The sequence below is a fragment of the Alligator sinensis genome, unplaced genomic scaffold (assembly GCF_000455745.1).
Source record: "Alligator sinensis unplaced genomic scaffold, ASM45574v1 scaffold735_1, whole genome shotgun sequence".
NCBI classification, from domain to species: Eukaryota; Metazoa; Chordata; order Crocodylia; family Alligatoridae; genus Alligator; species Alligator sinensis.
The window spans coordinates 280,101-296,732 of NW_005842639.1; the positions used below are offsets into that span (position 1 = coordinate 280,101).

At 56.5% G+C, this 16,632-nt stretch overlaps 1 protein-coding gene across 6 annotated transcripts in view; it reads right to left on the minus strand.

Annotated features, from left to right (window-relative positions):
* Window positions 1-9,161: 9,161 nt before the first annotated feature.
* Window positions 9,162-16,632, minus strand: part of PEX11B (peroxisomal biogenesis factor 11 beta) — a 7,860-nt gene continuing 389 nt past the window's right edge. The window contains exons 2-6 of one of the 6 annotated variants that reach the window (XR_003096207.1): window positions 13,310-13,425; window positions 12,602-12,803; window positions 10,048-11,753; window positions 9,823-9,916; window positions 9,162-9,526 (exon numbers count right to left, since the gene is read on the minus strand). Coding sequence is in view for 1 of the 6 variants with exons in the window: in XM_006033494.3 (XP_006033556.1) it covers window positions 11,387-11,753; window positions 12,602-12,803; window positions 13,310-13,425 (685 nt within the window). In the remaining 5 variants the exon portion in view is untranslated. Of the gene's footprint in view, window positions 11,754-12,601; window positions 12,804-13,309; window positions 13,426-16,632 lie in introns of all 6 variants that reach the window. The other 5 variants (XR_003096206.1, XR_003096203.1, XR_003096205.1 and 2 more) reach the window with 5 other exon arrangements.

Here is a 16,632-nt window from a genome sequence, read left to right on the forward strand (position 1 = left end):
AAGGCAGCGAGAACACGGACATTCCTCTCGTGCCTTCCCCAGGGCCCTGGTGACGGGCAAAGGCAGCGTGACGCCAAGCGGCTGGGCCGGACAGGATGTTGGCGCTTGGCGCTTGCATGGGAGCTCTTATCATGGATTAAGAATCCAGTGCACGGAGACCGAGGTCTCATCGTATTGCTTAAAAGAAAGGTCTCCTCTACCTGGGAAGGCTCTGGTGCCTCCAGATCACGGGGACTGACAGCAGGGAGCAAACGGAGAATCAGGCTGGTCTGCCCCGGGCCAGGGGGTCTCTCAGCCCAGAACTCCTGGGTTCTATTTCAGCTACAACCCAGCCCCCCGCCCCCTCCATAACACGGGGCTAGCACCTGCCCCAGGGGACAGACTGTGACTGGCCACCGGGTGGGTTAAAAAATTGGCCAAATCCCCGGCAGGCCTGGCTCTGCTCCTCCACTTCTTCCCCCCTCTACAAGGCTGTTTCCCTGCAGAGGAAAGAGTCTTTGTGGTTGCCTGTGACTAAACCCAGCACAAAGGCAGCTCCTGGCAGCGCTGCAGACACGTGTCTGTCCCTCCGGCCACGTGGTGGGGAGCAAGGGGGCAGCCGGCTCTGTGAATATGGCTCCTGAATGGCAGCCAGCATGTGAAAAGCCTCCTGCTTCCTGGTTCTGCCAGGATCCCCAGTGCCTTGAACAGGGGCAGCCTCCACAACGGAGCCAGCCTGGCCCCGTATCCCAGCCCAGGACATGGGGCCGGCTGCTTGGTGCCTGTGGACAGAGAGGCAGGCCCACTGGACAAAGAGACCCAAAACTTTCCCCCTAAAGTGGGGCTGGCACCATCATCATAGACCCGCCAACACACATGGCCACCCCAACCTGCATGCGCTCATGAACTGTGCGCTCTCACACACTTGCACACATGCCTGACCCTGTCTTCATGCATGTGTGAGATTTGGTATGTGCAGCCAAACACACATGACCCTAGGGCTGCTTTGGGAGGACAGGAAGCGGAGGGGGATTCAGATTTGTAGTGAGAATGGAGGTGTGACAAACCTGCACACATGTGCACATGCATGCGTGTTGCATACTCCATGTGTACCTGCCTGCCCTCCACACATGCTAATGCATGTGGGCACCTTGAAACGCAAGCCTCCAGGTGCAAATACTTGGGTGCAAACAGCAGGGGCACAGACACATGCATGTGCAGTTCACCCACACACATGTGCCATGCACCCATACATATGCCTGCAGTGTGCACGCATACACAAGTGCCATGCAGCCACATGCACGCTTTCATCTTTGGCTGCCTCGGTAGCACCTCAGCCAGGCAGGGACCCCACATGGCCTTGTGCACCCCTGGGCACACGTGTGCACCCCTTGCACACTGACTCACACATGCACACACAAGGGCCCACGCACCTGTGCTGACAAAGCTGGCCCTTCCCCCTCCTAGCTCCAAGAGCAGAGGCTGCAATCCACTGGGCTAAATCACACAGCGCCAGGGCTGTCATCAGCGCTGGAACATTACCTGCCATTACTGTTGCTATGCACATGGCACATGGCAGGCCACGGCCCCCTCCCTCTGCCTCCCGCGCCCCGCATCTCAGCCTCCATTCAGAGGGCAGCGTGCACAAGAGGCCTGTGCCAGTCTCCCCGCTGCTGAGCAAACACGGGAGGCAGAATTGCAGGGTAAAAATACAAGCCAGGTGGTTATTTTTAGAAAGGAAGGAAAAATACACAGATCCCTACACCTGTCTCATCACCAAGCAAGTTGCAGGTCAAGGCAGGGGGCCTGTTTCTTCCCCCGCCCCCTGCACATGCATTCACACATGCCCATGTGATGGAGGGTCTCTCCTCTGCCACTGACAGCCCATGTGGCCCTGGGTGGGGTCCCCAGTCCCCAAGGTAGGGGTATGGCCCTGCCCTGGGTAGATGCATTCATGGTGGGAGGAGGTTTGAGCCCCCAACCCAGCTACAGCTGGGAGGGGGATGGAGACAGGGAAGGTAACAACAGAGACTGACTGGTGGCTGGGGGAAATGCAAGGAGCTGGGGGCTCATCGCAGCCCTTGCAACACTCCCCTTCTGCCTGGCCAGGCCAGGCCAGCGCAGCAGATGGGGACAGAGCCCAGTTCCTGCCAGCCTGGTGCTGCAGGGCCAAGAGTCAGGCCTGGAGGAAGGGACCCTCCCCTGCTTCGCGAGCTCGATCCCCACTGGAACAGGGCTGTAGCATCAGAGGCCAGACAGACCAAGAGAGGCGCACGACACCCAAGGCAGCACAACATGATGGACATGGCCTGGAGCAGGACACCTGGCTTCTATTCCTGGTTCTGATGTCCCCTTGCCTTTCTTTGCCTCAGTTTCCCCCACCCAGTCTGGCTGATCTTCTTGGGGGTCTCCGCATAGCCTGAGCAGGAAGGGCTGGGCTGTCTGGGTGGATGGAGGGGAGAAGCCACCCTGCCCAAGCTCAGGCCCCCAGCCCCATGCCACCCCATGGCGAACGCCTACCGTACCATGAGAGCCCACTGCAGCAGCAGTGCCAGTGCCTTGCGCAGGATCCGCCACAGTCCACTGGCCGAGCCCCACGCCAGCCTCACTGCAGCCGCCAGCAGCACCTGCAGCCACCCAGATGTGCCATCAGTGGCCCCGCTTGTCTGTCTCGGCATCAGCTCCTCTGTTGGGCAAGGGAGGGGAGCCATGAGACGAGAGGGGCAGAACAGGGGACAGATGAGTCCTTTATGCTGGCAGGCTCGGTGCCCTGATCTCGCTTCCCCCAGGATCCAAAGGGACAGGTGTAACTGTTACCCCAGGTTAGCAGTGCTGTTACAGCACCTGGGTAAGGGAGTTTCACTCTGGATCCTTCCTACCCCAGACAGAGTAGGAAGGACAGGGAGGGAGCAGATGTCTGTCCGGGCAGCTGCAGGCCCAGGACTGACCTCTGCAGCAACCTCTGGGCCTAACAGAGGGATTTTGGAGGTCACAAGACAAAAGCAGGAGCCAGGTTTTACTCTAAGATGGAGGCTGTGTCTAGAGGATACAGACACACCCAGGGGTGAATGACCCTTATACCAGGTTACAATAGGGGCAGACAGGCCGGCCCTGCCCCAGGGTAACACTGCCCACACCAATGTGGAAGGAATCAGGGGTAAAAGAGCCCTGGGTACATCACGCTGGGGTACATGTGAGTGGATCCCATGTACCTGGAGCATGCACCCCCCTTCCCAGAGCCTGACTTCCTGGAACGGTGCCTAATTGCCACTCCGTCACCCACTGCTGTTGTCCCCCAACAGCGGCCGCCTTCCAGGAAAGCCGGGAGGTTCTGGGAAACGCTGACGTCCGCAGGCAGCGAGGAGGCTGGAGCCACAGAGGCGGCAAGTGCCAGTGGTTGTGGTGGTTCTGGCCGCCCCACACATCGGCAGGGCCTGGGACTTTGGCAGGGTAGGATGGGGGGACCAGGCTGTATTGCCATGGGGAACCATGGCAGCCCCCAACCTGGGCAGACACAATCCCACCCCTAAGAGGGACTTTGTCCTACCATGTTGGCTTTAGAGCACCCGGAGGTTTAACCTGGGATAAGGCGTCCACACAGGCACTCTCCCGGGATAGCGACTGGGGTCAGCTTCCTTGGGGAACACCACAGAGAAGCTTGGCTCCGGTGCTGGATCTGCCCTGACGCTGCAACTCCCTGCGAGTCATTCCTTCTGCAAGGGGGGTCCTTCCCCGACTTAGATCTGGGTGTTGCCCCCCTGACTGTCGGTGCTGGAGGGCCAAAACGCTGCACCCAGGCCCGGTTCTCCAGTGCCCAGGTCCAGGCAAGGGGAACTGTCCTGCCTGTAGCAGGACTCCTCCTGCCCCTAGGTCAGCTGGGCCCTAGCAGCTGCATCTGCCCAGCTCCACCAGGCTGCAGAGGGGTCCGACTGGTGCACAGGGGAGGGCAGGATGCCTGGGTCCTACGCCCAAAGGGAGCTTGCCTTTCGAGCCAGGACACCTGGGTCCTATCCTAAGAGGCAGGCCAGGTCAAGAGGATACAGACGGCACCAGGACGCCTGGGTTTTATGCTAGTGGAGAGGATAGAAAGGGAGCCATAGGACTCTTGGGTTCTGTGCTAAGGATACCAGACCTCGGGGCGAGAGGGAGCCAGGACTCCTGGGTTCTCTCCCTGACCCCGCTGCTGACCCTAGGGAGGTCCCCAGGTCTCAGACCCCCCTGTAGCAGTGCCGGCATTCCCGACTCTTGCTGTGGGGAATGGAGGCACTTGGGGGTGCCAATACTCACTGGCCTCCTCATTCACAGCTGCAGGGAGGGAGCAGGTGATGTCACCCTCGGCCCAACTCAACGCCGCCTCGGCCCCCGGCGCTGACACCACGCCGACCGTGCCCAAGTCGCTGACTGCTTCTGCCGGGGCATCCCCCGCTGTCCACCCAGCTGTCTCCTCTGCGCCGCCTGTGGCCTCCAGCATGGGACCTTGGAGCAGCATCGTGCTGGCCAGGCTCCCGGGGACCTAGAGGGAGGGGATGAGTTGGCATCAATGGGGCATGGACCCTGGTACCAGGATCTCTGCCCTGGGGAGCTGCAGAGGCTGCCAGGTGCCAGGCATGATCCTGGGGCCCCACCTGGTGGCACAGCTGGGGAAACACATGCGTGTGCTCTGCGTGTGCACAGGAGAGAGGCCAGCCCCGGTGTGCTCACGATGACCGTAGCCCCATGCCCATGCAGGAGCTGCTAGTTCCAGGCCGAAACCCTTTTTTCTGCAAAGCCACAACCCCGGCGTGTGCCCCTGGCCCCGGCAGAGCTGGAAACAGAGCCCAGGAGCCCCAGCTCCCACCGAGTCCTGGCTCCCTGCCCTGCCGTCTATCTCTGTTAGGAAGAGATGAGGCCTCGCGGCTGCTTTCTGCACCATGCTACCACGACAAGTCCCCCCAACCTCGAGGAGGACCCCCAAACCCTCCCCCCGCTCTCATACCTCGTCCACCAGCTGCTCAGGGACGGTGACCAGTGCTGCCACCTCCTCCAGGCCCCGCAGCACAAAGCTGATCAGTGCAGCCACTAGGCAGGAGAAAGGGGACCGGAGGGGGGTTATGGGAGAGGGTGTCAGGAGGCATCTTGTGGGAATGGTCTTGTCCAGACCTGCTCACCTTGGAGGAAGGGACTACAAATCCCATGATGCAGTGCAGTCATGCCACTCCCAGGATGCTCCCCTTGCCCACAGGTGATGCCATGGTGCATCATGGGAGAGAGAGGGACCCCAGGCAGAGCTAGGTGCCTCACCTCTGTCATCCTCTCTGCTTGCATGGGCAGGCAGCCCTGGGATCTCCCCACATCCCAGCATTGCCAGGAGTGACATCCCTCGGGGTCGCTGTCCCAGCAGACGTCCCCCCACAACCCAGTGCCTTCCCTGGCAGAGCTGGGATCGAGTCCCGCTGGGCAAGGTGTCGGGGGATGTGCTGGGGCAGATGATCCTCCCCATCTGCACAGCTGGGGAAGCCCCATGGGATAACCCCGTCCCGGTTCCCAGCTCTGGAAGCCGAGCAGAGCTGTCTCCACTCCACATCGAGCCTGAAGCATCCTGGGGACCGTGCTTCGGACTCACCCGGTGCCTCCAGTCTCTGCAGGATGGGGGCCGCCCCTGCCGTGGCTGCCTCTGCCAGGGCCTGCAGGCCACACTCCAGCAGGTCGAGGAGGATGCCCAGCAGTGGGTGGAAGCCATGGAGGTCGGCATACGCGAAGGCAGCAAGTTGGCACGCTGAGTTGAGAAGCGGGAGGACAGCCAGGTGCCCTGGCACAGTGTCCTGGGTGGGGAGAGTGGGGGCTGTGAGCTGGGTGCATTGGGGGTCAGACAGGTCTCTGCCACTCTGCAGCCCATGCTCAGAGATGCCTGGGCCCAGATGCCCTGTATGGGCTTGAAGGCGTCAAGGACGAGATCCTGGACAGTCTTGACTCCCTGCGGGTTTGGATGGCAGAAGTGGGCCAGGAGCTTGTAGCAAGGCAAGCGAACTGCTGCTGCACACGTGTTGGCCCGCTCTGCCCTCAGCTCCTGGCGCTCTATCCTCTGTTGCTGTTTGAGTGGCCCTGAGTCCTTTCCTGGAGTCTGACACGTGGGCAGGGGATGCCAGCTCTTCCCACCGGCTCCTGCCCTGTTTTCACTCCCAGCAAAGCAGACTGTCCCCAGAGAGAGAGAGCCAGGAAGGGACAGGTTGGAGGGTGGCTCAATCCTGTCCTCCACCACAGGTCCCCACCTCGCTCCCTTATCTCAGGGAACAGGTCTCCTGGTCGAGATCCTAGGGCTCAAATCACGCGCCAGAGAAGGGCGCCCTGGACTGCTGGAAGGAAACAGGAGGGAGCCGGTGGAAACCAGCAGACCCCTCCTGAAGCCCAGCAGGTTGCACTCATTTGCCCCTCCTGAAGCCCAGATCCAGCCTCACCTGAGCACAACACTCAAGGCATCTTTCCACACTGGCCCCATACAGCGTCAAGAGCCGTGGGGGCCTGGCCTATGACTGGTTTCCCAAGGGGAAACCTCCATGCAGCCTGCTTAGCCCCGGGTTGCTACTCTCTCAGCACGAACCCCATCGTCCCAGATCCGACACACGGGGATAGGAAACAACAGAGCTCGCTTACGCTCTCAGAGGCCATGCTTCCAGCTCAGCCAGCGGCCAGCCCTGGGGGCTGCTCTACGGGTTGATCGGGGGAGAAGTTCTCACCCTGAGCAGCTCTTTTATCCAGGCTGCTAACTCCACCTCTTTGCACGGGATCAGTTTAACCTATTTTTTAACTGAATTCCAGCCTTAGAGAGGAAGGATTTGGTGGCTGGAATCAGATTAGCAAGAGGCCCTGTTTGTAGTTTTAAGGCTCTTTCACAACAGTTTGGGCAAAACAACCCAAGAAAAAATCCAGCCTCGGAGTCGAATGGAGCGTCATGTGGACCCCACCTTGGCACCCAGTTTTGCACCAAACAGGGAAAGCAGCAAGACACTCAAAGCCCCATTTCACATAGGTGTGGGGACGGATCTGGGGCGTCCAGATGAAAAGCATGAGAGGGTTTGGCAAAGATTTGCTCATAAATCAAAGGATGGAGACGGCCTGGACCCAGAAATGTCCTCCTAGAGCGAGGCTGGACCTGAGGAACAAGTGCTCCTGGGTCTGTGAAACCAATATGATCTGGATCTGAACCAGTTTGTAAGAGGCAAAGTGCAAACCCCAAAGGCTAGGTCCCATCCACTGCTACAGACAGGGATTCACTGAATCCCATCCAACTCTACCGTATCACTAAGGATCTAGTTAATACCAAGCTGATCCTTCATTGCGGGATCTTTCAAAGGAATAAAGTCTCTCCCTAAAATGCTACATGGCCTACAGTTAAAAACCTGGAGGTCCTCACATCTGTGAAGGGCAGAATGCGTCAGGACATCAGAGATGTGCTCAAGAACATCCTCAGGTGGATGCATCACAATTGATGAGAATAACTTTTCTTTAGGTAAACCCTCAGATGCCTGAAACCAGTACAAGCTGCGACCACAGATAACAGCAGACAGGACAGCATGGCCAAACCCAACCGGATCCGTGCGTGGGGGATGCTGCACCTGCATAAGTTCACCAAATTAGCGAATTGGAAAGCTGGGTGGCCTCCAAGATGACTGCCCATGAGGAAAGCATGTGAGACCATGCAACTAAAACCAGGTGCAGGAGACACAAGGGCTCATTATAAAGATTGTTCATCAGCAAGTCATCACAGGCAACAAAGCAGCCTTGAGCTACGCACTTTAAATGTATAGAGCACAAGAGAAATATAATTTGGGTATGTGTTTAACCCTGTGGTACCCATGTTGTCAGGCAGGCTGAACAGTGATCACCAGGGATCCTGGTTTTCTCCGATTAAAAAAAAATCTCCAATTTTAGGTTAAAAAAACTAACCCCAAATCCACATTCTTCCGTGATTAAAATGAAACACCACTATCTATCTATCTATGCTGTTTCATTTAAATCATGGAAAAATTAGGATTTGGGGTTACTGTTTTTTAACTGAAAATTGGGGATTTTTTTTAAATCAAAGAAAACCAAAATCCACTCTGATCACCTGGCTGCCCATATGAATAAAGGCTACTTGAAGCTTATACTCACTGAGCAGCTGTGCTGCGTGAGTATTCAAACTGGATCTGATAGGACCTTGGAGGCAACACCAAAGTTTCCTCTTGAGAAGCATCTCATAGAACCGTAGGATCTTAAGGGTTGTATTTTAGCCTCCACCCCGGACAAATGCAGAACCCCTTCCTCTATTTTATCTGCAGCAGATGTGCATGATGTGGCAAGTGGGTATGATGTCTTGTGTGGTGTTAGGGTTGGCTAGGTTTTAGAAAGTTGAGATGATGGATTTGCATAGAATGGTCTGCAGACGGCTGATCCTGCCTCAGGCCGGGGGTGGGACTAGATGTGACCTCTGGAGGTCCCTTCCAGCCCCATTTCTCTATGATTTTACTTTAAGAAGCAATGCAAAAACTGTTCTCAGTGGTGGCAGGTGACAGAACAAGGAGCAATAGTCTCACATTGCAGCGAGGGAAGTTTAAAGTGGATATTAGGAAAAACTCTCTCACCAGGAGGGTGGTGAAGCACTGGAACAAGCTATCCAGAGAGGTGGTGGAGTCTCCATTCTTGGAGGTTTTTAAGACCCAGCTTGAGAAAGCCTTGGCTGGGATGATCTAGTTGTGGCTGGTCCTGCTTTGAGCAGGGGTGGACTAGACGTGACCTCCCGACGTCCTTTTTAGCCCTCATTTTCTATGATTCCATGTGCACAAAGGGCATCGACTATACAAAGGCAGGACATGGAGGAGAGCAGGGTATAGAGCTTGGAGCTGGCATCCTACTCCTCCTCAAGGGCTCTGACTCTGCTGCATGGACTGAGCTGTACATCAGCTTCACCATCACACCAGCTTCACTCTCCCACCAGCCCTCCTTGGGCTGCAGGCCTCAACCATTGCAATACTGTACAGCAGTTAGCCCAAGAAGTCCACCCCAGGCAATGGGGAATTTCATTTGCACTCAGCTGTGTGCTCTCAACAAACCTTCCCTCGTTCCAGTCCTAAACCTCCTTCTCTTTGGTAACTGCAGGCTGGACTTCACTGACCGACTTCCCCGGAGCCAACATCATCTGGGAATGAAGACACAGGATGACTGGAAAGCATCAGCAGCTTCGCTTTTTAATGTGTCAGCCTGAGAGCTGCCACAGGACTTTCTGCTAGCAGTTGATGCCTATTTACAAGTGAATTGTACAGTATTTACAGTGACCAGACAGGGACGGTGGAAGACACGTGTCACAGCTGCCCACAGTACGTTCCAGACTTCTGACAACCAAATGGCTTTGCTCTCTAACAATCAAAACCGGGGTGTTAGCAGGAGAAAGCAGCCACGGGCAGCTGAGTTCGCTGATGGCGGATGAGAGAATTAATGGGCTGAATGCTTTGTTGTAGCATCTTCTGAAGGATTGAAGTCTCTCCCTGGACTGCTTCACAGCCTACAGCTGAAAGCCCGGAGGCCCTCATGTCTGTGAAGGGCAGAGTGCATCAAGACATTAGGGATCTGTTCAAGAACATCCTCAGATGGATGCACCACAATTGATGAGAATAACTTTTCTCTAGGTAACCCTCAACCGTTTCAAAATGACACACAACCAACTCTATCCTTCCCCCAAAATGCAGTCTGATTCAGTCCCCGTGGCATTTAACAGGGACGTGACTCTGGTTGATGGGCACCTGTGGGGGAGAGCGCAAACACTGTCAGACTGAAACAGTCACCCACCCCTGTGTGTAGGGCATAGATACCTACAGAGGCAAGACTCACACTCCCGACAGTTCAGCATCTTCATTTTCCTGGCAGCTGCGCCAACCCGACTGGAAGCCTGAAGCCCAAACCGATCTTCACGTGATCGTTGCTGCTATCAGAGGGACAACAGGGGACATGGCTGTGAATCGCCAGACTTCTCCCAAAGAGCTGATGGTTGCTCTCAGCTTTGTCCCAGCTGGGATCCCACCAAAGCAGCAAATGGAGGACAATACGGCCACCAACCTCTTGGGTTCTGCTCAGAAGCTGCCCAGAGCTATGGGGAAAGGAAGACTATGTCATGAAGATTGGTGACAGCTGAAAACAGACTGCTGGGGATCTCTGCTTCTTTATGACCGTCTTTACTTCATCAGTACAACAATCTTGTTCTTCGTGAAGCAGGAGCTAACACAGCTCTGAGAGAAGGAGCGGAGGTCTCTTCAATCTTGCACGGCAGTGGCAGCATTGTCAGCTAAGAATCCCTGCCTTTGAGCAACTCTGAACTGTTAAAAACAATCACTTTGCTGAGGGGAGCAGGATCTGCAGACAGGGAAGCCCAAAGATCCAGTGACCCACAGAGTCAGGACGCAAAGACAGTGGGAAGTATGGCTTAACAGTGACAGGGCTGGGAGTCGGGACTCCTGGGTTCTGTTCCCAACTGTTCAGGATCCAATATGAAACCACTGGTTTTCTCTTCCTCTCTGGCTTATTACAAATTCAACGAAGAAACCATTATGGGGATGAAGGTCAGGGGTGTCTAGTGGATTGCCCGAGCAGCAGCAGAGGCTTGGAAGCACAGGGCTGTATAATCCCCACTTCACAGATGGGAAAACGGAGGCACGGAGAAGTGAAAGGTGTACGATCGTTCAGGGCAAAGGCAGGAAGAGAACCTGCACTCAGACGCGACCTCTTCTGGCAGTCCATACCCAGGGCTGGTAGAGAGCAGGTCTGGCCAGTTTCACAGATCACGGGACTCTGTAGCATCCTTAAGTGCTCTCTAACAAGGTGGGGAAACCCACATGGGAGAAAATAACAGAGAGGGAGGGAGAGAAATGATCTCCTACTCCTACCATCCAACCTAAGTGAAAAGGCACAGCCAGGAGAGCGGGACATCCCCGCAACACAGCAGAGAGGTCCAAGCTGGGGCAGCCTTAAAGGGAATAGTCCCGAGGCTTCAGCAACACACATGAAGACTAGCCAGGTTATCTGGAATTGCCACCTGTCTCGTTCTCACCTGCCCCTCCAAGCAGGACAAGGTTGTCCCAGTCATGGGTCATATCTAAGAAACCAGAGCTTCACAGCTGATTAAGAGGGGAATCCTTGATGCCTCCAGCCCTGAGCCCCTGACTCCTGGGATTCCCAGTCCTTTAAGGCTCGGAGAAAGGACTTCCAGGAACAGAGGTCAGATTGGCAGGTCCGTACACCACAGGACTGATGCCCCCCCATCAAATCAGTGCTTCCCACCCACCCAAGAGCTGTGGCAGGGAACAACCTGGGGTTACCGATATCGGTGCTGGCTTCCAACCAAGGATGGAGAGGAGGAAGGTGGCACAGTCTCATGTCCTGAGCCAGCTGAAGCTCCCCACTATGGCTTCAGCTTGAGCCAGGGGTGCACGATGGTGAGGATGGACAGGATGGAGGAGGTGAGGCCGCACAGCCCCACGAAGCCTGGGCTGGTTTTGTAGAGCCCCAGCTTGTCCAGCGGGATAAAGATATCGCAGGCGTTCTTCACCAGGTCCAGCAGCAGCGGGGGGTTACTCCTCAGCACGTGGCCCAGCAGGCGCAGCTGGATGCGGAGCCGCAGAGCCAGGTGCTGCAGCCCGTTGTCTACCTGCGCCTGATGCCCGTTCTCAGTGCCTTTTGGGCGCTTCCCACTGGCCTCACGCTCCATCAGCAGGCGGATCTCGTAGGCGTCCCGGCTCAGGTTCATGATGAGTGCAAAGAGGTAATACCTGGAAGGCAGGAGGGACAGGAGACATGTGCCAGACCTGAGAAGGGGATTTTCACAGTGACTGCCTGCTGTTCCATCAAGGCCCCACTCTTATCAAAGGGGAGCAGTGAAACCTCACTAATTGCAGACTCACGCCCAGAAGATGCTGATTCCCCCTGCCCTTTCCTGCTACATGTCTCTCAGAGGCACTGGGTGTCAGCACTGGCGATGGGGACTGGGCTGTGCCACTGCTCCTGTTGAGCTTCAACCCTGGAGGGTGCTGGCTAGAGGGTTTTCCCCTCTGCTCAGGGTCAGACTGACTCCACATTTGGGATCAGAAAGGAATTTCCCCCCGGTCAGATTGGTACGGTTTTGCCTTCTTCTGCAGTGGTGGGGTGTGGCCTTTGCCTGGGATCTCTTGAGCATAGATCAACAGCCTTTACAGCAGCAGGATGTTGGCTGCTGTGGTCCCCCCGGGGCCAGCACATAGCCAGATCCACCATGTTGGGTCATGCTGGCAACCGGCTGTGGACTGGCCCCACGCCATTCCTCTGGCCCCTAGAACATCACATAGACAGGACGCCCAGAGCCAGCTCCCCGGGGGGCTGGGAACTGCCAAGATGGGGCATTACTAGAGTCCATGCGGGCCAACACCCATCTAGCAGGATACAGCAGTTTTGCTTTGCTGCTAAAAGCAGCACAGCCCACTGTATAACACAGATTCCCTCTGCCTGACACCTGGCTGGGGCCAGCCCAGAGAGAGGAGCCCGTTGACCCTTTGAGGAAGTCTTGAGCAGCACTCACTGACCAGGCCACAGCACTGGCAGGAAATGCACCCTCCTTGCCCCGGAGGGGCAGATGGGACCTCACCTGAAGGAGCGTTGGCTCCACTTCTCCTGGTCTGCGTGGGGGACGAGGCCTGTCTTGCCAGCCCACAGGACGTTGTCGCAGGCAAAGTACATGGCTCGGTTGAGGTGGGCCACAGTGATGCAGAAGCGCAGCACCATGTCCGACAGGTGGATGGCACGCTTGGCCGCCTCCAGCGCCTCGGCCGAATTGCCTAGCCGGAACACTGCAAAGGCAGGTGCCACCGCGTCACCTGGTACACCGACGGCCCACCCACGCTGGGCACAGGGCTGCCTCTCTCGTGGCAAAGTGTCGTGGGGTAGGAGTGCCTTATTCCACCCCTTTCCCACCACAGACAGACTACTGGTGCGGAAGCTGTGCCTGCCCAGCTATGGCTGTGCTACCTCTGCTGTAGCAAAGACCCCTGGGGGGAGATGGCCATACTGCCACCCTTCTAGAGTCTGCACCCAGGGCTGCTGCCCAAATCCCTACCCTCCACCCCCCGTCCCCCCTTTACACTATTGCTTGCACATTGTGTGACCCTGGAGTAGCATTCACACCCCTCCTGCTCTGCTACAAGGCTGCAGCCCTGTCAGTGCCAGGTTACCACGACCTGCACTAAGCCCGAGAGGAGAACAGGGGGCTGACCGCACCTCCTACGCCCAGCCACTGCCACGACAAGAGCCCTCGGAGCCCCCCGCCACATCCTGCTGGAGAGCCTGGGTCACTCACGCTTGCGTCCCAGGCTCATATGAGCTTCCAGCTGCTTGATTCTGGCCAGGAGCTCGGCGCCTGCCCCATTCTTCTGCATCGTGTAGCCCAGCAGGGTGCAGGCGTACTGGGCGGCTCTGGAAGAGAGGACACCATGCACAGGCTGAGTGTGAAGGGGAGAGGAATCGCCTTCCTGGCCCAGCTCACCCAGCCTGGAGGCTGCTGACAATTGCATGATTCCAATCTGAAGCCCAGCTTTCCCCAGCACAGCCCACAGGTATCAATGTAGCAGCAAAGCTTTGACTGTCCATGGGGCTTGCTTTAGCTGGTTCATACAACATGAGTGTCTAACTGCTCACACCCATGCTAAAAAAGGCTTCCAAGCTGGAGAGGTATTTTTTAGCCATACTGCACACAGCGGAGCCAGAAGATCCTCAATAAGAGTCTGAGCTCTCTGGTGCTGGGTTGTGCATGTGTGTGTATTGCCATGGGAGTGGGGAATGGAATAAGGGTATTCTTAGCTAACCTCAGGTCACAGGACTTCCTTTTCAACACCTCCCTGTTTGGCCCTACGGCTTGGTTTGACACCACAGAACTCATTTCTGCACGAACAGTGCAGCTTTGCCCTAGATAATACAGTCACCCCAAAGCCGGACTGGGAAAACTCATATCCTTGGGTTTCCCTGGATACGCCAGTGATCGCAGCCTTCCAAAAATCCCATTCAAAACAATTATTTTAATTGAAGAAGGAATTAAAACTGGGCCCGGAGAAGGTTCTAATCCAAGCTGCTTGTGGGGGGAAGCACTGATCAGGTGGATAAAGCTTTGGCAGGCCAGGGCAGGATTTTCTCCTTGATAATGACCTGGCTGGAAGTCTTCTGCACTGACCTACTCTTGAAACAGCAGGAGTGTGGGGTGAGCTGGGTGCTGTTGGGACAGAGCCTGGCTCTCGTTTCCGCAGGCACTGCACCATATAATCCCTTTCATAGACACACCTGGCTCCTTCCCAAAGGCAGGTCAGGTCTTGCCCCTGCTGCCCCAGCTGGAAGCATGTCACAGATCCCGACTGCTCTAACACTACACAGTCTTCCTCTGCTTTCCAGCCTGAAATGCACTGATGGCCACTTTCTCCTTGGCTGGTACCATCCCATGGATTAGAGAGATCTTCTCCCTCCCTGGCGCTTGCATGCCCCATGGCGCTGAGACCCCAGAAATAAAGCAAGCTGCACTCTTTCATCTAAAGATACCATTTGACCCTAAGCTGTTCTTTTCCTACGAGTTCAGTCCTCAGGAAATGGTACAGGCAGAAAGCCGCGATCTGATCCTCCAGTGCAGCTCCAAACAACCTCAAAGTCCCAGCTCTGAGAATCCAGAGACTAGACAAAAATCTCTGCTAATATTTTCCAAGAGAAGGGAAGCTTTCTCTCTCTCATGGATGGAGAGCAAGGAATGCTGAAGGCTTGCAAAGCCAGAGGCAAATAAAAACCCAGCCCTTTTTCCCCATTAAAGCTCATGATTTTTAAGCCACCTTAATGATTTGGGGAGTTTTCAAAGCAGGGGTTGAATGCTATGGAAGCCCAGCACCAAGAGGTGCCTGCATCATGATGGTAAAGATCCCACACTGCCATTACAAGAACTACCCTGTCTTTCCCAGTCCTAAATCGCTTCTCCTCCAGCACATCCTTTCACCCGATTCTTGTTTGCCAGCACAAGTGTCTCAACTTGTTTGCACAACACTCAGCTCAGGGGAGTCCAGTGCCCTGATTGGAGCGGTCGGGGGCTATGGCAATAGCTTTTGCTCGAAGGAACGCAGTAACCCGTGTCACTGTGTTCCCTCTATAGGCGTGTGCCAGTCCTGTGATTTGCACTAGTGCAGAACACCCCACAGCTTGGCCTGCACAGTGTGGGAATGAATATCCTGGGAGATGGGCTGGAAGACAACTGGGTTCTGCCCCTGGTTTTCACTGACCTTGAGTTAGTCGCTCTCCTTCTCTCCTATATTTCCCAACCTGCCCTCCCTGCCTGGTCAGTTTTGACTATTGGCTGTTTAGGCTCTGATGGCCTCTTGCAATTTGTGCATGCACGAGCAGCGCAATTAAGACCTATGACAGCAAAGGGCCTGGCCTGGTTTAGGCTCTGACGGCCTCCTGCAATTTATGCATGCACGAGCAGTGCAATTAAGCCCTAGGACAGCACTGTGCCCGGAAAGCTGGGAATCCCGGCTCACTGCCACCTACCAGACCTTTCCCTCTGGTGCCATTTGCTCTCTCCAGCCAGGACCAGCAGCATCACTGGGACCAGCCACAACAAACCCTAGACCTTGAAGTACCGTGCATAGGGCCTCGTACCTGCCCCTAAGCAGGGCTTTCCAGCCAGGCTCCCAACAGTTGGTCACCAGCGTCATAAGAGGGTGACACACATTTCAAAGCTTCAGTCTTGAGCACCTTGTGTGCGTGCTCAGCAGGGATTAACAGCCTGGCTCGCATCCCGGCCCACCAGTCGCACACACCGATGGGAACATTTGGCAAGGCACCAGCTAACACCTCACTCTTCGGAGCAGCCTCCCAGCCAGAAAGTGCTTTAACAACTGACCAAACATTACGACGTCCCCAATCCTTCGGCAGACGGGGAAACCGAGGCACAAAGCAGCGGGGCAAGAGAAGAAGTCAGGCAGAGCCGGGGAAGAGCCCAGCGCCCAGCCCCCTCCTAGGAAAGTGGGAATAAAAACCAGGCGACTTGTGCCTGAAAGGGCCAAACCTGGCTCTCGGCTCCTCTAGAGGCTTTTCTCATAACCAGGCTCTCAAGAAAATGGCTGCGGGGCCGAAGCTATTTTTCCTGGTGGCCTAAAACGTTCCCCGCTGGTCGCTGGGAGGCTAAACCAGTTACAGCGCCGGGTCCCAGCTTTCTTGGTCTCGAGATGGAGCCAGGGCATCCCTCATTAGGCTCGAGGCGCCCCTCGGGAAACGCCGGCTTGTATTTTGACGGCAGGAAAGCCCTAGAGCGATTTGTCTGCTGCAAAGCGCTCGGCGAGCGCCAGACGACAGCTCTGGATTCCTCCTCCTGGGCCGCCTCGCCTCCGGGCCGGGTTTCACCGGGCGGCGTCCGCCGACTCCTTGCACCCGCTCGTCCGAGGGCCGGCACGCGCCGTCCGCATCCCCTGCAGCAGACTTCGCCCTTCGCTCCCGTCGCTGTTTCGTATTGCATCTGCCCCCGATACCCCCGCTACCAAGGGGGGACCATGGCTCTGCAGGCGCCGGGCCTGGACGCCCCGAGTCCGTCTCGCGAGCCCTGCCTCCACGCCAGCCGTGCGCGGCACGGTCCCCAGGCCCCCGGCGCGGGGGGCT